This window comes from Bombus pascuorum, chromosome 13 (assembly GCF_905332965.1).
Source record: "Bombus pascuorum chromosome 13, iyBomPasc1.1, whole genome shotgun sequence".
NCBI classification, from domain to species: Eukaryota; Metazoa; Arthropoda; class Insecta; order Hymenoptera; family Apidae; genus Bombus; species Bombus pascuorum.
This window is the reverse complement of record NC_083500.1, coordinates 677,727-699,970: the sequence shown is the minus strand read 5'-3', so window position 1 is coordinate 699,970 and position 22,244 is coordinate 677,727. Positions and strand designations below refer to the sequence as shown.

The 22,244-nt window shown below is 27.7% G+C and overlaps 5 protein-coding genes across 11 annotated transcripts; 2 read left to right on the top strand and 3 right to left on the bottom strand.

The window, feature by feature from the left end:
* Positions 1–290: 290 nt before the first annotated feature.
* LOC132913424 (solute carrier family 12 member 9) lies at positions 291–4,978 on the bottom strand. The gene is made up of 10 exons (XM_060971768.1): positions 4,743–4,978; positions 4,246–4,525; positions 4,008–4,142; positions 3,315–3,652; positions 3,045–3,258; positions 2,691–2,960; positions 2,399–2,606; positions 1,529–2,317; positions 1,021–1,449; positions 291–928 (listed from the first exon to the last, which is right to left on the bottom strand). Exons 2-10 carry the CDS (start codon positions 4,511–4,513, stop codon positions 730–732), a joined length of 2,850 nt encoding a protein of 949 aa, XP_060827751.1. The 5' UTR covers positions 4,514–4,525; positions 4,743–4,978; the 3' UTR covers positions 291–729.
* A 181-nt stretch (positions 4,979–5,159) lies between these two features.
* LOC132913457 (enoyl-[acyl-carrier-protein] reductase, mitochondrial) lies at positions 5,160–7,307 on the top strand. 2 transcript variants are annotated; one of them, XM_060971838.1, is made up of 5 exons: positions 5,160–5,747; positions 5,822–6,058; positions 6,305–6,526; positions 6,586–6,816; positions 6,898–7,307. In XM_060971838.1, the coding sequence occupies exons 1-5, from the start codon at positions 5,556–5,558 to the stop codon at positions 7,126–7,128; spliced, it is 1,113 nt and encodes a 370-aa protein (XP_060827821.1). In that variant the 5' UTR covers positions 5,160–5,555; the 3' UTR covers positions 7,129–7,307. The 2 variants fall into 2 exon arrangements, with proteins under 2 accessions (XP_060827821.1, XP_060827822.1); XM_060971839.1 differs by having other exon boundaries at positions 5,564–5,747; positions 5,803–6,058.
* A 138-nt stretch (positions 7,308–7,445) lies between these two features.
* Positions 7,446–9,193, bottom strand: LOC132913460 (protein OSCP1). The gene is made up of 4 exons (XM_060971853.1): positions 8,753–9,193; positions 8,313–8,632; positions 7,962–8,239; positions 7,446–7,896 (listed from the first exon to the last, which is right to left on the bottom strand). The coding sequence occupies exons 1-4, from the start codon at positions 8,862–8,864 to the stop codon at positions 7,524–7,526; spliced, it is 1,083 nt and encodes a 360-aa protein (XP_060827836.1). The 5' UTR covers positions 8,865–9,193; the 3' UTR covers positions 7,446–7,523.
* Positions 9,194–9,345: 152 nt separating this feature from the next.
* On the bottom strand, positions 9,346–15,710 carry LOC132913449 (cilia- and flagella-associated protein 410). Of its 4 annotated transcripts, XM_060971815.1 has the most exons (10): positions 15,305–15,708; positions 14,750–14,815; positions 13,810–13,977; positions 13,575–13,737; positions 13,240–13,311; positions 12,921–13,040; positions 12,559–12,663; positions 11,702–12,004; positions 11,519–11,611; positions 9,346–11,447 (listed from the first exon to the last, which is right to left on the bottom strand). In XM_060971815.1, the coding sequence occupies exons 1-10, from the start codon at positions 15,382–15,384 to the stop codon at positions 11,337–11,339; spliced, it is 1,281 nt and encodes a 426-aa protein (XP_060827798.1). In that variant the 5' UTR covers positions 15,385–15,708; the 3' UTR covers positions 9,346–11,336. The 4 variants fall into 4 exon arrangements, with proteins under 4 accessions (XP_060827798.1, XP_060827799.1, XP_060827800.1 ...); XM_060971816.1 differs by lacking the exon at positions 13,240–13,311 and having other exon boundaries at positions 15,305–15,710; XM_060971817.1 differs by lacking the exon at positions 12,559–12,663.
* Positions 15,711–17,071: 1,361 nt separating this feature from the next.
* Positions 17,072–22,011, top strand: LOC132913091 (nuclear valosin-containing protein-like). Of its 3 annotated transcripts, none has more exons than XM_060971054.1 (12): positions 17,072–17,171; positions 17,579–17,760; positions 18,129–18,350; positions 18,424–18,675; positions 18,865–19,209; positions 19,284–19,503; positions 19,587–19,869; positions 19,960–20,416; positions 20,512–20,679; positions 20,751–21,077; positions 21,148–21,372; positions 21,464–22,011. In XM_060971054.1, coding segments are annotated over exons 1-12 (2,808 nt in total). In that variant the 5' UTR covers positions 17,072–17,170; the 3' UTR covers positions 21,590–22,011. The 3 variants fall into 3 exon arrangements, with proteins under 3 accessions (XP_060827037.1, XP_060827038.1, XP_060827039.1); XM_060971055.1 differs by having other exon boundaries at positions 17,117–17,132; XM_060971056.1 differs by lacking the exons at positions 17,072–17,171; positions 17,579–17,760 and having other exon boundaries at positions 18,232–18,350; positions 18,428–18,675.
* The last annotated feature ends 233 nt before the right edge of the window (positions 22,012–22,244 follow it).

The following is a 22,244-nucleotide window of genomic DNA, read 5'->3' as shown; positions in this document are numbered from 1 at the left end:
TAATTGCACATATAACCTAGTTATGAATAAACACATTGCAATAAAGACAATTGTACTAGAATTATAAAATAATTCAGCTAAAAATTTAAGGATTATGTAAAGTGATTTTTGTAATTTCGTTACTGTTATATTATATTATGATGAATATCTTCTCAAACTTCTAAAAATCTCATACAAAAAATAGTTATCGTATCGATCATTTAATTGAGTATCATTAATGAGCATGTATAAAATTTTAATTAATTCATAAAGTGTACATAAAAGTGATGCTTAGTTAATTTTACGTCTGATTTTACCAATGTTATTTTATTGCATTTATTGTAATATCAGGTGCAATACAAAAAATTGGTATAGAAATATGTAGTTCCATATATGAATATGATAAGATATCAGCTTACAGATTTATTAGTAAAGACGTATTACAATATTTAAAAAATATTTATATTTGAAGATTCTCTTATAGAATAAATTCGTTATCACAGCAATAATCTATATTCGTTACGAGATTTTCTTATTGTAATAAGAACGCATTATTATTGCTGAAATGATCATAATCGTTAGTTTGTAAAAAGAAACATTTTTGGTATTTGAGAATTTTTTCAAATCCCGTAATTTTTCCAAAAACATAGCATGTATAAAAATTATAACTTAAGGTCATATAAATTATTCATTAAATAATACTTTTCTGTATAGAAATTACACAATAAGAATTTCTATATTTACATATTATTATAGTGTTGTCGATGTAACAGCACTCACACCGTGTACTAATACTATGGGTGGTAAATCTGCTGTTAATTCTGTTAACAGTTGGAGATACTGACGATATAAAGTATTTTCATCCCATGTATTTGATATTGGAGGTGCAGGTAAATATATAAATATTGTAGCAGTTTGTGAAGAATGTTGTCTAATTAATTGATTCACACTGTAAAATAAAATGAATATAATAAAAGAACAGTTATTTACAAAATTGTTAAATATCAGACATTAAATAAAATATGTATTTAGACAAGATACCTCAAAATATAAGCACGCGAAACATTGCTTAAGATATCGTTACTTTCAGTACTCGATTCATATTGACTTTCCACTGCCGAATCAATGAGAGAATGGCCCTTTAACCCACTTATTTGCGCACCCCAATTAGGAATTTGTTTAATAGATGCTGATATTCTCAACATATTTAATAATTTTCTTATACGAAGTTCGTTAGAAACTCGAGGAAATTCGCTAATCGAATTATGTGAATCTGAAACGCTCAAACTTGCGTTATTATCTGAAACTTCACAATGAAATACTCTGAGATGTAGATTTTTCCATACAGGTACCATATTAATAATACATGCAAGTTGCAACATAAATAATGATGTTGTATCAAATGGATCTTGATCTGTTGGTTGAAAAAAATTCACAGGCCATACATCTATATATTTTAAAGAAGAATTCCTAAAATACAACAATATTAAAAAATTATATAACAATATAAATTAACCATATATTAATGAAAAATTAATCATGTACTTACTTAGTTATTTGTAATTTATTTAATGTATGAAAATTTCGACATAAACACAAATTTTTTTTCATCTTTAACACATCTGAACACATTCCTACATATTGTATTGGATCCAGATTTTTTTCTGCATTTGTATGTCTTAAAGGAAACGCAGTACTGTTTGGTAAGGTTGAAACGTTCTCAAATATATCAGTCGCATACTGTGAATTCTTGAAGAAATCTATCGATGCTTCTTCGTCATAAAAACCAAGAACAATTGTATTTGGTTTCATAGCTCCCATTCCCGATATCCTAATTAAGTGATGTAGTCCCTCGCGTACAGTTTTCGTAACTGTTAGTTCGACAAATGCCTTTACTTTCAAATGATCAACTAAACTTAACCAATGTGGATACTCTTCTATAGTGGGATCAATATTCTGGCCTAAAAATTCTCCAACTTTTATGTGTCCTATTACATACAGTCCTCCTTTTTTCAAGTCATTTACAAAATCTATAAGTGGACACGCTGATCGTGGAGATGCTACCATTAGCAGCATTTGTGGTCGCCAAAATTTTACATGATCTTTACGTGAATCTAACATTAATAAATACTTTCGAACTTGATGAAATATCAGTGCTTGAGATATGCTTCCCCAAGGAGCATTTTTACTTGGCGAAAATAAATGCAACACAATGATCAAAATTAGGCAAAGTATTATACTGCTGGAAGCATAAATACTATTTATAACAAACATCATTATTAATGTACCGAGAAGACCAATTGTAGCCGTATGCCATGTAAAATAATTAAACGTTGGTCTGTAAAAGATATACAAGTATTATAATTACTTTGTATACCTAAAAGTATTCAAAATTAGGTAAATTCAAAATAAAAGATACCTAAAATTTGGAGCACTTGCAAGTTCAAGACCAAGACAGGCTAGATTAGTAGCCAAATAGCTTAACAAGAACAACACTGAATTAAGCTGAGCAATGATATTCAAAGAACCTATTAGCAAAATTATTTGAACTAAAGTCCATGAAGTTAAAACTGCAGCAATTGGATTTCCTTTCCATGTTCCTTGTATTATAAAATTTAAACCAGAACCTATAAATATGAAACACGCAAAATATAGACAAAATAAATAAATATAAAAGAAATTTATAAAACCTTTATATTTTGATCACTCACCAAATACATTATCTTTTGCTAGAGCTTCCAAAACTCTACTTGACCCTATCAAATTACTTAAACCAGCGCTAAATGTTGCTGTTAATATACCAACTGCCACGAATGGTGGCCAAATATTAATTGGCATCATATACATAAAATCATTTTGCAATAAAAATTGACTTGTACTTGCAGCTGTAAGAATAGATAGAAGAATATAACATATAAATGTAAATAATACTGCTGACAAAGTTCCACGTGGAATGTTTCTCCCTGGATTTTTCAATTCACCTATATATAAATAATTATTATATATTAAAACTTGAAACTTGAATAAAAATAAAAACTATTTTGATTAATAATCTTTCTAAGTACCACTCATATTAGCACCAGCCATTATACCAGTAACGCCACTGAATAATACACCAAAAACACTTGCAAAATCAGTCATTGTTCCATTACTTGAATAATCTGCACTATAATTTGAGTAAAGATTCCTTATAAGAGTAGATGTCAGCAATCCTGTATAAGTGCCATTAACATGTTCTGTTGCATTTTGAACCAGCATATTTGCATTTGGAATTGGTATCTATAATAAAAGACAAATCACATTTCTGATCATTTTTGTGCTCTCCACAACATTACCTCCATATATCCCTTGGCCAAAAAACTTATAAAAACACTTATTAGACAGACACATACAACAGCCAAAATTGCAACACTAGTTTTTGCAAACATTGCAGCTCCTATTAGACATACTACTAAATTGGCAGTATTTAATATAGAACAATATAAAAATCTCCACCATCCACCATCTGGTATAAGTGCACTTTTACCAACTAAATAACCAGATGGTCCAAAACTTTCTATCAAACCTTCTGCACATCCAGAAATACAAAGAGCACTCGAGACAATATTAGCCATAAAAAATAATGTACCAATAGAACCACCAAATTCTGGTCCAAGTGTACGGCTAATCATAACTGTACAATAATTAGTAGGAAAAACTTGTATAAAATATATTTAAAGTTCTAGAATATCTTATAATTTTCATTGTAAACTTGCTTCCAAAAGAAAATATATGTATGATAAAAATGTTATATATTATAATTCTTTTATATTTAAATATATTTTGATATATAATAATCGTAACATATCAATAATTTGATATTAAAAACAACAATTAAATATATGTCATTATCTAACATATTCAATATATATATATATATATATTAAAAACATAAGGTAGTAACTGATATCTTATCTTTAAATAACAGATGGATTTTATGTGTAACAGATTATTAATTGTTGAAAATAACAAAATTCAAATAAGGATACAATAAGCACCACCTCCTTCAACTGCTCCATTTGTTGAAATTGCGCATACAGATGCTACAGTAAATAACAAAATTCCATATGCAATTATGAATTGTATCAAAGTGACAAGTAATCCAGCATTGCCTACGATATATCCTACAATGTAAAGTTTATTTGCATGATGATGTATATTTAGTTTCATCATTGAAATTATACAGATTCAACACAATATCTTGAATTACTTCTGTAAAATTCATACCCATGCGTATAAAAATTAAGGCACTAAACATCGATAATGTAACAGGACTAAATACACCAGCAAATGTTCCCAAAGTCCGGCTACTATCTGTACCCAAACTACCAAATTCTACATATCCATCTCCTTCCGCCTGTTGTACTCGTCCAAATTTAAAGAAATTGCTTAATCTATATAGAACACTTCTTCCATGGATTAGAGGAGCTTTTTCACTACTGATCTTGATATGTACAGGTTCATTGTTTGTAGAACCTATTTCTGAAGCCATCATTTTTCTAATTTCCTAAATCAATAATTTGCAAAAGAACATATATAATAATAATATTCATAATACTTTAATTATTACATTCACTTTAGTAGGAATTGATTAATAATAAAAAATATATAGATTAGTCACTCATTTATTTCATTAAAACTTTCAACAGTAAACTTGACTATGTAGAAAACTATTACGATATAATGAGAACAGTCTAAGTATCAAATTTTATTTAACGATTTACCTTGAAATTATATTAATCCACTTAGTTCTTTTATGTACATAACAATGTATAAAACTATTGTTACATGCAATAAAGCCAGAAACTTATGATGTCATCTAATGAAGTGTCAAATCGTAACTGTACAAACTGTAACAATTCGAGATTATTAAGCTCATGTCAAAATGTACTAATTACAACTGTTTTCCTTATCTATTGAAACCACCTTTTAAGATTAAAAAATTATCATGTTTTTTATTCTTTTTCTCCTTTTTGTTTTTCATTCTTAATATTATAAAAATTCCCTATCTACCATGAAATTTCTTAATTCACGCTTGGTATTACTGATAGTGCAACCAGGCACAACTCCCTGATACAATTTACCCTCTGCTACAACCACTAATATTTTAATATGATTTTATAATCACAAAACAGGAACGTTTAACAAAAATATGTCAAATAAGTGTTGAAAATAATTCAAACTACATAAGCTCTTTGTATCTAAGTAATCCAAATATTATTTTTAAAATATATTTATACAAATATAAAACAATAACAAAACAACAATATACGGAAATTTTGTTAATAAATTGATAAATATAAACAATAATTAATTATTTAATTAATAATTAAACTGAATAAATTGTAACGCTTATAATAATATATTATATATGTAAATTAAAATCCTATATTAATGTACCTAGGTAGACATGTTTATAACTGATTATAGTAATCCACTGCATAATCTCTCAATTGTTATTGACATTATTTAAAAGAATAATTTAAAAGAAAAAAACATTTGAATAAGTATCATTAGGTATCATATAGAACACTAAAATGGTCATATACATGAGAAGCTTAGTTTCACCGTTATCACGATCAATTGTTACAAATTTTATGTCGTTCCGTAAAATGACTGCTAATGTTAAAACAGATTCTGTAAAATCTTTATTTTATAAAGAATATGGAGAACCTGTAGATGTTTTACACGTTACAACACAATCTATTAATCAACCAGAAAATAATCAGGTAATTCAGTTAAAATGATTTTTAACTTCCTTTTTTAATGCATTGTAATAAAAAGTTCTTTATTGTTAATAAAGGTTTCTGTCAAATGGTTGTTAGCTCCTGTTAATCCAGCAGACATAAATACAATACAGGGTAAATATCCAAGTAAACCGCCTTTACCAGCTATTCCAGGGAATGAAGGAGTTGGTGAAATAATAGCTATTGGATCTAACGTAAAATATTTAAATGTTGGAGATAGAGTTATACCAAATGGCACGCATTTAGGAACATGGAGAACGCATGCAAATTATACTGTGGAAGAACTTCTGAAGGTATATAATGTGCTTTCAGGTAATAAGGTTTGTATATATAGGTTGTCCCAAAATTCTTTTTTGTTTTATAAAGAAATAATAGATGCACAACATTTTTTGTTTTATATTATTTTATTAAATCATATATGATGAATATAAAACAAAAAATGTTGTGCATCTATTATCTTCTTATAAAACAAAAGTAACTTTGGAACAACCTAATATTTACAACAACAGCTCAAAATTTGAAACATGTTAAAATCTTAGGTTCCAAAAGAAGTTGGCGTTGTGGAAGCTAGTATGTTAAATGTAAATCCATGTACTGCGTACAGAATGCTTAAAGATTTTGTGGAATTAAAACCTGGTGATACTGTAATTCAAAATGGTGGGAATTCAGCTGTTGGACAGATGATTATACAACTATGTAAAATATGGAATTACAAATCTGTTAGTGTTATAAGGGACAGACCTAATATAGAAGAATTAAAGGTATAAAAACAGTTAAAAAATTAAATTTTTATTTCCATTGATTAATAAAACCTGTGTAGAATTACTTGGCGAGCTTGGGTGCAGATGAAATTCTTACTGAAGATGAAATAAGGAAAACTCAGATTTTTAAAAGTAAAAAGTTACCTTCACCAAAATTAGCTCTTAATTGCATATGCGGGCAAAATGCATTAGAAGTTCTAAGACATTTAGCACATGGAGGTATTATGGTAACTTATGGTGGTATGTCTAGAGAACCTTTAACAGTTCCAACGTCTGCACTTATTTTTAAGGTATATTCATTAAAATTTGTAAAGTAATGTACAGTATAATTAAGTAAGTAATGTTTGTTAATAATCTCAAAAATTAAATAGGATATAACATTAAAAGGATTTTGGATGACAGCATGGACAAAGGTAAATATGAATTCCAAAGAGCGTGAAAAGATGTTTAGTGAATTAGGAGCGTTATTCAAGGATAAGAAATTAAAAGCTCCACCACATAAGTTAGTTCCATTTTGTCAGTATCAAGAAGCTGTTATTAATGCACTCCATACTGATGGTCGAACTGGAGTGAAATATATTTTGGATATGACTAAGCTATAAAGTAAACTCTCTTTTAGATTATAACTTAGTTTTGAGAACATTGCATTTCTTCTATCTTTAGTACTTTTTATATGAACTAAAACTAATTATATTTATTATTGTGCAAGAGACATTAATTTAATGTTCACGTGATACATATTTTGTAGTGCACTTTTAAATAAAATTTTAATGCAGAGTAATGTTAATTATAATTCATAACATAAAATGTTTATAAAAGTACGATTTTTTATATATTACACAAACTGGAATATTGCTGTTCTATGTAAAAAGATGTATTAATTAATTTGTGCAGGACGAAATATTTTTATATATGAATGTAAATAACAAATTAAAGAAAAATTTTATTTATTTTGTTAATTATCGTGGCGTAATTGAAAAAGTAAGTTTAAATAAAATTATTCTGTTTTATCTAAAAGTTCTAACAAATTCATGCTGTATTTTATGTCTTCATGATCATCTTTAAAAAGATCTGTACGTATGATATCAAGTTTCGTTTTATAATCTTCATTAAATTTCGTTTTTTCATATTTCGTAACTGTAACGTCATTCTGACTGTCCTCCTTAGAATCGGACTCGCATTCTATATTTGTATTATCATTATCTTCAGTTGAAAATAAATTCAAAGTAAAAGGTCGTTTGTACAAAGTTTCTTCAGTTCCCAGTTGAACAGCTAACATACCAAGTTCTGCTTTTGTACCACATTCTTTAACATAATTATGATTTCCTTGATCAGAAGTTAGTTTTGATATGCCATACAACATCGAATACCTGTATAATATGCTTCTTACGTTTCTATCTTTGAAAAATTTGGTAATCTCATATTTGACACTTACATATTTTTGCCCAGTATTGTACCTCGTTCACCAAAAAGATTAAAAGAACCATCACAGTAAGTTTTCAAATCTATATCACATAATTTTGTACCAGAAAGGCGAGTTTTATTTTCTTCATATTTTTCATTGTATTTATGGTACATTGAATTAAAGCTACCATCATCATTTTGTAATCCAAGTCTAAGAAGTATAGATACTTTCACACAATAATATTCTAATTCTTTCAAACAATCATTTCTGGCATTCCAAACTTCTTCGAAAGTTAATGTACCATAAAACTAGAATCATCAGTAAATCGTTTTTAGAAATTCGACATAAATCAATAATTTAATCAATGGGTAAAATGCTTACATCAGTTACCATTTGGTGTACTAATCCAATACATTGTTGAGCATTTGGATTGCTAACCATATCACGCATTGCATCTGTATGGTTTAATGTTAACAGTACAACTTCTACAGGACCAGTAACTGCAGTTAACTGATATTTAACCATCATGATCATTAGATCGAACAGTTTATTCATACTACTTTTATCAAGTTTCATTATTGATGATAATACAACACATTCTAAAGTAGGTCGTAAAAGAGATATCTTAGTCAAAGATTTTTCCTCAAATACGGAAGACAGCATTTTAGGATTAAGTAAAGCAGCAGTTACTTCGTCTAACACTGTATATAAATAAAAAAAGACATTTTAAAATTAATCAAAACATATAAAAAAAATATACAAGTATCCAATATAAATTAGCAGTACACAATGTATACTTTTTTGTATAGTATTAAACTAGCCTTGTATAGTTTTATCAACATTTATCCTTTGTGCCTTTAGTCTTTGTCGCAAAACATATAACATTTCACCACCCATGTTTAAATAAAGTATTGGTGTTGCATATAATGACATTTTTTTCTTACTTTCACTTCCACTTTCAAAAATAGAGTACTTTTATGATTTTAGTACTTACACGTAGTTTACGGACAGCGTCGTCTTAGCGACAGAAATGTACATAAAATTAATCGACGTAATGTATTTAAATGAGACTGCGCGATATTTTCTATTTTATAGTCGTGAACAGTTATCCTTTTAGAAGCAAGTACATTGCATTTTGCTTCAAATTGTATATTTCAATCCATTTAGTAACTAAATGAAGAAATGATTGTACCAAAATCAATACATAGTTATCTTCGTAACTAATTTATTTTGTAAAACATTAATATTTTAACTGCAATAAGTTAATTATAACTGTATATATTGATTAAGAAAATTTGTTATAATAAATAACTGATTCTCTTAAAAAGAACTTAATATTTATCGAATAATAAACTACTAAGTAACAATGTTAAATTTTTCCTTCCAGTCTAAAAACAGTAATAAAAGACGTGTGTTATAACTGTTAGTTTTATTATATATAATTCGTCTCAAAACATGTTTTAAGTTAAAAAAGAAAAGAACATTTAACATCTGCTTTTTGCATTTAACAGATATTAGGCAACTAATTATAATAATCATTCTTTTAACAATACTAATTAACAATAACATTAATTATTTATAAAATAATATAAGTGGACGGTTATATATAACAAAAAATATCTTGTTCCGCATTTTTATAAAATATCTTAAATCTAAGTTCGAAATTGGCTTAGTTACTTGGAACGGTTTACATTGTAGAAGAATTTAATAGCCCTGTTATTTCAGTTTTTATATCGTTTATCCACTTATAACATATGAAGACTTCATTCCAAAAAATATGCCATACATATTTATCAGTCTAATATTAATCTGTAGTATGTGTTGTTGCACAGAATCAATCTCCATATATCTTATTTTCACATTATGCTACTTATATCATAAATACAATTCTGCTTACAATTCAATTAATATCAATAAAATTTTTATTGCATTTATATTCTGTTAACGCACACATAAATTTGTCAATAGAAACAATAATGAAAGTAAAGAAACTATAACAGTATATAAAGTTTTGTTATGGTTTTCTGTGGTACTTAATAGCATTTAAAAAATTATCGTGGTTACTGCTCAAAAATTTGCAAATACATATCTTGTATAAGTGTATATGCAATTATATTACCTTTTGTTTTATAAATTATTGTATATTGCGAAGATTCAATTTTTAGAGGTATTAAACATAAGTAGAATGTCTTGCTTAACTTAAAATTATCTAATATTTTGTTTTTAAATATCTAATTCGACATAAATTCATCTTTGATTATATGCTTTATATACAAATTGTAATTTAAGTACATTGTATCACGTCGTAATTTATAGAAACTCTTTGAAAATATGTAACAGTTCTGCAATATTTTAAACAAACTGCTATAAAAAGCTATGTTTGGCTATTTAAAAACACAACTCTTTATATTTGTGAAAATCATAAATAACATTATACCGAAATTAATGTAATGTTAAAAAACATTGCATTCAATACCTTATTAATGCAATAAAATATTAAATTTATTCTAAACAATGCAAAATTCATTATTTCTGATTTTTGCATTATTCACTTAAAGTACATAAACGTGTCATCTTGAGTATACTGATACATTGTATATTACATCCAAATAATTGGGATAAAATTTTATTTTTTACTCCTTGGAGAAATATCACAATTGTTTCTAATTTTATATTTATATATATATATATATTCTCTTCAGAAACTGGACAAAATTATGCCATTTCTTTTTAATTATACAATGATTATCTTAATAGTGTTTAGGAATTTCTCGAAATACATTTCTAAGAGAAATTATTACTATTTCGAGAGAGTATTAATGTTATTTGCAATTTAACTTACAAATTATATGTCCAAGTACCTTTTGCTGACTGAATGTAGCGAAGAGGGACAATTGTGTTTCTAACATCGGGACTTTTTGATCTTCTTACACAATCCTGACTCAAAACCCTGCATCCTGGACTTAGAGCTAAACCATTAAAGTTACTGCGGGGGATGCTGTCACTACTTGCCACTCTTCTAACATCATTGGTTTTCCTTTCTTCACAGTTGCCAACTACTGACATTAAATTATCTGGTACAGAGTCCCTAAGTTTATATGCATTCTGATTATTTCCAAAATATTTTGAATTCGGGTTAACAGATATATTTTTGGGACTTCGCATTGAACAAGTTTCCACATAACCATTACGACGAATTTTTTGTTTATCAGCGTTATCATCGATAGAATGTCGATCATATATAGGATGATCAAGATTACAGTTTGCATCGTTATCAATACACTGGCAAGGAATTACCATACTATCAAGAGAATCCGAAAATTCAGGACTTGGAATTGAAGAAACACTACCCATATGAGAGAAGGTAACCGTCCCCTGAGTATTTTGGGGACGGCGTCAGAAACATCATTCTTCTAATTCATCCATTCGATTTCTAACTGCCATTTCTACCACTTCCAAACTCGGGTAGTCAAGCTCTTTAACTAAGCATAAAACAGCTGATAAAATGTTGGAATTCTAAAATCACAATATTTTATGTTATTTTTGTTCCATATTTCTAGATTTGTATAAAAACAGATGAAACATACTCTTGTAACAGGCCTCCTGTGATAGTGAAACTGTGATCTACACTTCTCCTTATCTGAATGTCTTACCCATCCATGCACTTGGTTTAAATCTTCCTGTAATATTGAAAAATTCCAATTTGTTCATTATTTTAGCTAAAAAGAGAGTCAACATGTTTCAAATTAAAATTAATTTTTAATTCTAACCCTCTCTACATTATGATGAACTGTCATTCGTCTAGGTTGAGATGATGGTTGATGTTGCTCTTCATAATCTTTAATTCTATGGTCATGATGTTCTTTATATTCAGATTTCAGTCTATTATCATAGTCATAACTATTTCTATCTGCGCGTCTTTCATCTATAATTTCATTTGTAGAGTATTGTGTCCTTGGAGATGTTGGTGCGTATGTTCGTTGTGGTGTATCATTATTACTATATTCTGCATAAGATCTTCTGTCATCATAATCTCCATTATGTCTAGAAATTGCTGGTCGGTCATCATATTCCTAAAAATAATTATAATTCAAAAAGTATTTGTAGTGCATTTATATCTAATATTCCTAAGATTTATAAGATATTATAAAATTAATTTAAGTTAATAATTAGTTTGTATTTGTTAATAAAATTGATAATTGGATGGTCCATGCTTCAGTGAACCATTCATTATAACTACTTATCTTAAACTGGAATCTAAACTATTTCTGTAAATTAAATCTTTTTTTTAAAATCACAAATGATTTCTGTTTCTGAAATTATTCTTCATATTAATATAAATAGAAATATTAGAAAGACAAGTATATATTGCGTATGATTAAATATACAAAATATATTAGAATATTAGAAAGACAAGTATATATTGCGTATGATTAAATATACAAAATATATTATACTTGATTCATATTGTTTATTGATTAAGGAAAACTATTTAAAATTAACAATATCACTAAGTGATAAATTGTAAGTAACACATAAGTTTAACTAATGAACACTAGAACTATCAAGGTAACACTAGAAATAAATTACTACTTTGCACAAACATTGTGCAATCTATAGGATGTACCTTGATCATTTCAATAGTGTTAGTGGCCACGTTTTCACTGATGTTGCGCGACTCTGTACGTATAGTGTCATCTTTGCTTTGATTCTTTGACTGTCCATTCTGTTGCTGTCAGTATATGATTGCAGACAAAAGGAGCAATAATAAAATCATGCTTATTCGTTAAATATTAATTTAGATATATTGCTCAACAATGTTACTAAGATGGAAAATTAATTATATTTCTAAGTTTAGTACTAAAATAAAATCAATTTATTGAGAACTTTAATATATAGAATAATTATTTTCTTTCATATTTTCACTACACATATAAACATATTAGTATAAATCCTTTTACATGCAAAATAAACATACAATTGACTTACCTCATACGTATACTGATTATTTTGAGAATAATGATGTGATGGTGATGCATTATAATTTGCATTTCTATGATCTGGATCATGGTACTCTTCTTGAGCATGTTGTGTTTCTTCAAAACTTCTCTGTGAACAAGTAGTTTTATAAGTCTTATAACAAATTATACCTGTACATAAAATAAATGCATATATATATATGTCATAGCATAATGAGAACATAATATAATACGTAATTTTTATAACAAAATTATCATAAAAGGTTTATAAAATTGTTATAAATGAAATCATTATAAAAACAATTGATACAGCTTGAATTTTATATTACCTGATCACTTGAGGAACTATATCTTCGATGTCGAATCACTTCAGTTTCTTCAATATACTCAGTAGTAATATCCTAATTGTGTAAATGTTATTCAAATGTTAAGACTTTGTTAAAAATGTGTTAACAAATTATATTCTATTTTTATGAAATCATTATGATAGGATTAAACAAAAAAAATAGATTAAAATATAATGGTAGATTTAGTTAATAATATTTGCAAAACATATATCATTAATAAAACCAAAATTTCAATGAAGACATTATATAGTAAAGTAATGAAAAATGATTTATATAAGTATAGTGTGAAGAAGGCCTATTTTTATAAATAGTTTTACCTCTGGACTAACTGCATCTGATTGTGGTGGAGAAGCGTACATGACAAGAGGGTGGACTAAAACACGACCTCTTGTTAATGCAGTTTGCACTTCCTCAGGTGATACTATTTCATCATCAAGCTTTTGTAGATTTGGTAAAGCTCTTAAAACTGCTAACCGATAACTAGAAATAAATTAATTACTTAAGTAGCATATTCAAATAATTAATAAATTTTTTAATTGCCATACACAATACCCTTCTTTCTCAGCACAAGGATTTTCACCAAGCCATAAATTTCTTAAATTTGGTAAACCTTGAAGATAACAAACTTCATTCAAATCTTCAATATTATTATTTCTAACAAATAATTCTTGAAGACTTAAACAGTATTGAAAATCAGCAAGGGTGTTGATATGGTTAACACTATAAACAAATGAAAAAGATTTTAAAATATAACATAGTATTAATATGAATATGTTAAATGTTATTTATGTTTATATTAAAGTTTATTATATTTTTAATGCCATATTACAATTATTTAGCTTTACTAAAAATTATAAAAATGGATTTCAAAACAAAATCAAAATATATAAACCCAATTGTAATATAAGATTACATGAACATAGAAAGTTACATGCTTAAAATACATAGGATCACTAAGGTAAAAAGTTTCATATAGAAAGGTGGGTGTAACCACCTAAGTAAATGAGATTATATATTATATTCTTATATATTTATTATTTTTTTTATTCTTATATATATACATTCTATTCTGTATATTTTATATATTAGATGTGTAATAAATGCTGTTATTTCACTAAATTCCATTTCATTTAAATTAATTTAAATAAAATCTATTATATTACTAACAGAGTTTTTAATATTGATGATATTCTTAATATACATTATAAGAAACATTATGTGCCAGTATTTATATCAAATTAGTTTTATTTTTCTTCAAGGATATTGAAATATATTACAATGAATTCAAAATATGTGGGTAGAACAACTTCTGAAGTAGTAGGTTGTGCCTATGATCTTAAGGTTTATATAAACCTCTCTATAGTAGGAATGCATTATCATTATTATTATGAATTCTTCTTATAAAACAATTTTCAAGTAATAATTTCTAGACAATTTATATGTGTATGTGTGTATATATATAAATCTCAAGATTATGATCTTAATTATTTACCTTAATGACAGTACTTCCACATTTTTCATTTTCCTTAAAATGCTTACATCAGTCAATTCTGTACCCCTATATTAACAATATAAATAAATTAATTTATGTAATTATCTAACTGTATGTTATATATTTATAAATATTTCTTTAAAAAAAATTATTCCACAAAAGACAATTCGAAATAGTTTACTAATTGTTTAACATTGTGAATTAAATACAAGCATATATAATAGCTTTATTAATTTGTATTTATTTTAGTCAATTAAATTATACAATTTTAAACACAAATATTAAATAGCACTTTCTTATATTTCTATCATTATTAAGAAATGTTTTCATTCTATTAAATATAACAAAACCTAAAATATTTATAATTATTGGAGTAATCTATTCTCCAATAAGAACATAAAACAACTATAAATCGTACTACTGGAACTCCTTAAAAAATAAGTATGTACTACAGTGAACATGTCATTTTAATATAATTACACATAAAATCAATTACATAGTAGTAGAATAAATAACAACTCATTTGAGAAGGGTAATATCGTTAAAAACACTTACCAACAATTAAGTTTTTTTACGGCAGAGAAGTCAGACATTCGCGTCCGAGCCACGACCATTTCTTCTGTTAACTTTACCATTATGAAGTTTGTAATTCATATAAATATACTTAAAATAAAGTAGTAATAAAAGATTTTGCAGATGTTAATAACAATTATAAAAAAAATGCGATTCAGACCATCACTACAAATTTCTTAACTGTAAATCAAAGACGCAATCAAAACCCATCGCCATGATGGTGTGCCGTCAACTAATTGAAAAGTATTACGGTATACGGTATGATTACAAAGCTTTCACAAAATACTGAAACGTTCTCAATACTGATATGTATTCTACCAGTCCCAAAGGTACGTTTCACGAATTACCGCCTCTAGCGGTTGAATGGCCGAACTATATACTGGTTTCTTCTTTTGGTGGGAGAGATGTATGTGTGCATAGCGAGAGGGGAAATAAGCGTTTGATTTTGTACCACGTGGGCTGTACGAAGTTGACCGAAAACAAACGCTTAGTGTCGATTCGAAAACGAACGGCAAAACGCTGCGCTGTACCGCGACCTTTATAACTTTCCGATTATTATTTTCGCACGAGAAATCCATTGATTAAACAACGAAATCAAGTTGTTGTAAAACTGTACAATTACATAAATTATTATACAGAAAATTATAAACATTGTAAAATTGTACAATTATGGTAAATTTGCAAATTGAATAACTATAATAATCTTATTTTGCAAATAAGCAAATGGTTTTAATTGCTTGAAATCTTTTCAACAATCACAATCCTCAAATCCTTTCCAATTTCTATAAGTTTAAGAAATAAATCGTAGAAAATGACGAAAAGGTTCGAGAAAATTGGTAAGTATTAAGAGGATAAGATAGCATAAGAAATATTTGAAACCTTTTGAAATTGCTGAAAACGACATCATTATCTGAGAAATTCTGCCGTCAAAAATTTATCGTTCGAAAGAACAATTTTGTATCAGGAAAACATAATAGCATAAAAAGTGGCACAATTTCGCTAATTCTTGGAAGTGGCGTCATATTCCAGGAATTTTTTTAAAGTTGAAATTTTCGAGTTTTCGAAAAAGATTTTCGTCAGTCTCGATTTTGTATCAGGAGAATATAATTTGGTGTATAGTATTGGGAATATAATAAGGTCGTACTATTTCGAACATACTTGGAGTTTGACATCATTTCTCAGAATTTCCAAAACCTATTTCGTGAGCTTTTCTTTATAAAATCCTTTTAAAATTATTTTTTCTTGCGATTGGATAATGGAAAGGATAAATAACAAGACTGTAACATGCCGTTGAACTTCTGATTTATTGAAAATCTTTCTAAATATATTTTACGCTATATTATATTTTATTTTAATCTATTTTATTTTATTTTGTTTTATTTTATTATTCACTTTATTTGCAATAAATAATTTCATTTTTTATCGTAACATATAATCATTTTCACGAAGATCGTTACTGCTAATTGCTGTTGGTTTCTGTTGGGTGCTTGTGGCATCCTGATTGTTGTTTCTACTCCCAAGGTGGCGTGGAAAAAAACAATGTACTTCTAATATTTAATTAAACTTTTAAGCAATTTTTATGTTTTTTTTTGTCCTTAACTTTCACTGGTCGGTGATATGAATATACATTTCCCCTCTTACCGTGCATATGCATGTTTCTCCCACCAATAGCAACGGAGAAGAAATGTGCATATAGTTCGACCGTTTGCCGCTAGAGGGCCTTATCTTTAGTATGGATCTTCTAGCTGTTTTTTTTAACATTGCATCGGCGATCTCTCTATTCACCTCTGATAATGCAGATATACAACTCGTATTCATTCCTTTAATTAAGTTCAAATCTCTTTTACAAGTAATTGCGAAAAATACATAAAAATAGTAAAATATATATTATCAACAAATGCTGAAAGTTTTTGTTATAAAATATGTTCTATAGATTAATAAACTATATAATATAATTTTTCATAGCGTAATTATAGTTTGAAATGATCTTTGACTTTGAATACATTCCACTCTATATATTATTCTTTTTTATTTCTAGCTTTGTGAAATAATTTACTAGGGAAATTGTTCCCGCTTTACCGATGTACTCTTTTCTTTTTCTTTTCGTTATAGTTGGTTATAGTTAAAATATTGAAGTTTCCTAAAATCAAAGACGCACTTGTGTTTAAAGAATGTTGATACGTACATGATAACACGTGTTGGAACATATAAGGAAGAAAAAATAAAACTTTAGTGATCCTTTAATTTGTACAACAGTGTTCATGACGCCTGACATTAGAAAAATGCAGAAGGTTGGAAAACTGAATCCTTCGATTGATATTATTCCATTACAAGGATCTAGTGGAGATTATAAATCAAAAACTATGAATAATAAACATAAAATTGATTCTTCTCATAAATACCTGCGGGATCAATTACTAATATCACGTGTACAAACGGTGATTGAGTTATTTTATAACTTTTAGAATTTTTAATTTAACAAGTGTCTAAAATCAACTCTTTTTATATTATGCAGTTTACGTGGTAAATTTATGTATTGAACCTTAAAATATAATATGCAATAACTGTGTAATACACATAAATAATTTTATACAGACTAGTTAAATACTTGTATATAATGTCGCTTTTTTAAATAAAATTTTATTTTATTCCACACTTTGAACATCTTTATGTCTTTAAGTATTTTTAATTTTGTGGAAAATTACTTAATATAATCATTAATTCTGATTGTTTTAAGATAATATGTTAGTACATCTTCTACTTTATACTTTAGTACTTCTGAATAATTAATTTTTTATTGTTTTAGTATATGCATGAAAATGAAAATAAAGTCTATATTGACGTTAATGAAATGGCTGATGCTTTACAAAAGAAGTATAGAGATTACCGTATTAAAAAACGAGGTCCCTTCAGGGCATTAGTGCGTAAAGCATATGATGAACTTACAGAAATGTTTGCAAAGAAATATTGTTCTCGTGAATGGCCTCCTTATGATGATGAAGATGAAGAAGAAGAAGTTGATGTCGAGGTATATATAGATATAATATGTAATATTTATAAGTATGATATATTAAATTTTGAAAGAAATATATTGGTTTTAGTCAGATCCTCAAAATACTATGTTAGATGGAATGCTCTTAAAAATGTATAAAAAATCACAAAACAAACAGAATGGAAATTCCAGTGATAAGGAACTTATAGATATTAGTAGTGATGATGATGTAAGCAAAGTGGAGTCAAATTCAAATAAAATAAATGAACCCGAGATTGTGGAGAAAGATCAACAGAAACCAGGTCCATCTTTGGGTACAGAAAAAGCTGTGCATGCTAAAGAAGTCGAACAACAACCAACAGTAAATTTTTCTTTCTTATTAAGCTTTCTTTAATAGAGTTACATTTCTTAAATTTATTATTGCTAAATATCATCTACTTCAAATATAATTTAATATGAAATTTACATCAAAATAATAATACTGATACATGAAGTCTATTATGTCAAAATAATGTTATATCAGAAACATTACCTGATTTACTTTTTATAGCCTAGTAAAGAAATACAACAAACTACTACAGTGAGCACAGCAGCTACTACAACAACCTCAAATACAATGGTAGAATCTGCAAAGAAGCGACAACGCGATAAAGATGTTGATAGTAGTCAATTCATGTTCATAAAAAAAGTCAAAGGGATACCAATTTCTGAATCCAAAGTCACATTTGCTGACATAGGAGGAAATGATAAAACTTTAAAAACTGTATGTAAATTACTTGCACATATGAAACATCCAGAAATCTTTAAGCAACTTGGTATATCTCCACCAAGAGGATTTTTACTTCATGGTCCACCTGGATGTGGAAAGACTTTATTAGCGTATGCTATTGCAGGAGTAAGATACTATTTTAGCGTCAATAGTTGGTCTACTTTTTATTTGACTATTTATTTAATATTTTTGAAAACTAGGAGTTAGATATACCATTATTGAAAGTAGCAGCACCTGAATTGGTAGCAGGAGTATCAGGCGAAAGCGAAGCAAGAATTCGAGAATTATTTGAACAGGCACTTGCAATAGCACCTTGTGTAATTTTTTTAGACGAAATAGATGCTGTAGCACCACATAGAGCCACAGCTCAAAGAGAAATGGAGAGAAGAATTGTTGCACAACTGTTATCATGTTTGGATGGTAATTTACTATTATAGTCAAACTACAGTAAATTACATTAATTTTAAAATAATTTCTCAAGTAGAAAATATGTTATTGAACAGAACTAAGTTTGAAAGAAAATGGTACTAGGGTATTAGTACTTGGAGCAACAAATCGACCTGATTCGTTGGACCCTGCATTAAGGAGAGCTGGTCGATTTGATCACGAAGTGTGTCTGGGTATACCAGATAGAGATGCAAGAGCAAAGATTTTAACTGTGCACACAGAAAAGGTAGCACTTGCTCCAAATGTTAGTTTATCCACAATAGCTTCACTTACACCAGGTTTTGTTGGAGCCGATTTAGTTGCATTAATTAGAGAAGCAGCTATGGCAGCTATGGACAGGTAGCTGTTTAAATATTCAATAGAGTATTTTAAAATTAATTTATTTAATATGGTCAATTATATTTTCCTATGTTCTTATATTCTTATTAGAATACTTGAAGACTTGAAGTCGGTTCCAGATAATAAATCTTCAGAAATTCCAGAAGATAGTACTGTTGTTGAGAAAAAAACTGAAAGTTTTGAAAATTCTAGTAATTTAGTTGAAGAAGTAACCATTGAACCATCTACCTCAAATCAAAATAATGTTCCTAAGTTAAATAAGACAAGTAATGCAGTGAGTCTTCAAGCAACTTTGGAAATGGATGTAATACAAGAAAATTCCAAATCTCCAGATTTAACAGGGTTACTTACTTGGTTGCGTAATGATCCGCCACTTCCTTCAGAAAGACTATCAAAGTTATGTATTGAACACAATGACTTTGAAACTGCTGTTCATATAATTCAGCCATCAGCCAAAAGAGAAGGTTTTGCGACAGTACCTGATGTTACATGGGATGATGTCGGTTCGTTACGAGATATTAGAGAAGAATTGCAAATGGCTATACTTGTAAGTATATCTATATTGGCTTAATTAAAAATATTAGATTAATTTGATACATATTTAAAAGATATAAAATATTTTTTTTTTGTTTAATATTCTAGGCTCCAATTCGACATTCCGAACATTTTATAGCGCTAGGATTAACAGCACCAACTGGAGTATTATTATGTGGTCCACCTGGTTGTGGGAAAACATTACTAGCTAAAGCTATTGCAAATGAGGCTGGTATTAATTTTATTTCTGTTAAAGGACCAGAGCTTTTAAATATGGTAATAATTTAGATGATTATAATAAATATTATAAAATGCAATTATTAAATATTTTATTTTTATTATTTCAGTATGTTGGTGAAAGTGAAAAAGCAGTTCGACAGTGTTTTATTAGAGCTAGAAATTCTGCTCCGTGCGTTATATTTTTTGACGAATTGGACGCATTGTGTCCCAGACGATCAGAAGGTGATAATTCTGCTACTTCACGTGTCGTAAATCAAATGTTGACTGAAATGGATGGAGTAGAAGGACGACAAGGAGTATTTTTAATGGCTGCGAGCAATCGTCCTGATATTATAGATCCAGCAGTATTAAGACCAGGAAGATTAGATAAGATTTTATATGTTGATTTGCCTACCTCAGCAGATCGCGTTGACATCTTAAGAGCACTAACAAAGGTAACGTTTTTGTTTTCAAAAAACATTTTTAAAAGATTTGTTCCCTTTAGAAATAAATGTATATTTATAGAATGCAACCAAACCAAAATTAGCTGCAGATGTAAGTCTTGAAGAAATAGGATATAATAGTAAATGTGATGGTTATACTGGAGCTGACTTAGCAGCTTTAATCAGAGAAGCTGGAATAGAAGCATTAAGAGAATTAATGGATATGCATTATTCAGGACAACCAGAAATCTCTATGCGACATTTCGTAGTTGCATTTGATAAAATAAGACCGTCCGTACAAGAGAAGGTAAACACATTTGTTTCATTAATAAAAAATAAACATTCATTTTTATAAATATAGGTTAATTGCATAACCCCAATACATGTATAACTTATAGGATATCAAACACTATGAAAAATTAAAGAAATTGTATTCAATTAAAAAGAAATCCGATGATACACCTATGGAAACTCCAACAGATACACCTATAGTAGATGTAGTCATGGAACCTATGGAAACGTGAAATAAAAATAAATCTTAAATAAACATGTAAAAAATCTTCCATTACAAAGTACTTTTAAGCAGATGACAGTGAATTTCACGCAAAAAATACATATTGTATGCCTTAGCCTTATTTTTGTAGTTGAGGCATTCTAGTGTCCATCTCTGTCGATCGAAGATGTAAATGTAATATATTAAATCTTAATTTACTGTTTTAAAATAAAAACTGACGATATTCTTTATTTTTTAAGTGTATAATATATGCAATATAGAAATGTTAATGACATTTTTATAAAACAAATCAAATTTATGTTCGATATATTTTTGAATAATGAAAATAATTTTATTTAGTTCAATAAAAACGAATTAAGCTTACTATGTATACAAAAATTATTGAAAAAAAGTTATGATTCAATTTTTGTCAATAAATAAAATTTTTTATAATTACTTATTTCATTTATTTGTCTACAAAAATAACTAATTGTGATTTTATTTCTTAATATACACTTTCTTAATATACACGATATGTGTATACATAAAAACATATCATATTTATGAAAGACATTTATGTAAATTTACTACCTAAAAATATTTCAATAATATTAAAATACTTAATATATACATAATTTTCTTATACATTATATTTTTTTACTCCAAATTATTACTTATAATTCATT

Excerpts from the sequence above, each read along its gene's own strand:
- LOC132913449 (XM_060971815.1), bottom strand. The coding sequence starts at position 15,384 with ATGGTAAAGTTAACAGAAGAAATGGTCGTGGCTCGGACGCGAATGTCT. Across the intron at positions 14,816-15,304 it reads GTAAAAAAACTTAATTGTTG|GGGTACAGAATTGACTGATG; the intron begins GTAAGTGTTTTT and ends TTGTTAATATAG. Across the intron at positions 13,312-13,574 it reads CAGATGCAGTTAGTCCAGAG|GATATTACTACTGAGTATAT; the intron begins GTAAAACTATTT and ends TTACACAATTAG.
- LOC132913424 (XM_060971768.1), bottom strand. The coding sequence starts at position 4,513 with ATGATGGCTTCAGAAATAGGTTCTACAAACAATGAACCTGTACATATC. Across the intron at positions 4,143-4,245 it reads CTTAATTTTTATACGCATGG|GATATATCGTAGGCAATGCT; the intron begins GTATGAATTTTA and ends TTTACATTGTAG. Across the intron at positions 1,450-1,528 it reads AATAAATTACAAATAACTAA|GAATTCTTCTTTAAAATATA; the intron begins GTAAGTACATGA and ends GTTGTATTTTAG.
- LOC132913460 (XM_060971853.1), bottom strand. The coding sequence starts at position 8,864 with ATGTCATTATATGCAACACCAATACTTTATTTAAACATGGGTGGTGAA. Across the intron at positions 8,633-8,752 it reads TGTTGATAAAACTATACAAG|TGTTAGACGAAGTAACTGCT; the intron begins GCTAGTTTAATA and ends ATTTATATACAG. Across the intron at positions 8,240-8,312 it reads TACACCAAATGGTAACTGAT|TTTTATGGTACATTAACTTT; the intron begins GTAAGCATTTTA and ends TGATGATTCTAG.
- LOC132913091 (XM_060971054.1), top strand. Across the intron at positions 21,078-21,147 it reads TCTTAAGAGCACTAACAAAG|AATGCAACCAAACCAAAATT; the intron begins GTAACGTTTTTG and ends GTATATTTATAG. Across the intron at positions 21,373-21,463 it reads GACCGTCCGTACAAGAGAAG|GATATCAAACACTATGAAAA; the intron begins GTAAACACATTT and ends TATAACTTATAG.
- LOC132913457 (XM_060971838.1), top strand. The coding sequence starts at position 5,556 with ATGGTCATATACATGAGAAGCTTAGTTTCACCGTTATCACGATCAATT. Across the intron at positions 6,059-6,304 it reads CTGTGGAAGAACTTCTGAAG|GTTCCAAAAGAAGTTGGCGT; the intron begins GTATATAATGTG and ends TTAAAATCTTAG. Across the intron at positions 6,527-6,585 it reads CTAATATAGAAGAATTAAAG|AATTACTTGGCGAGCTTGGG; the intron begins GTATAAAAACAG and ends AAACCTGTGTAG.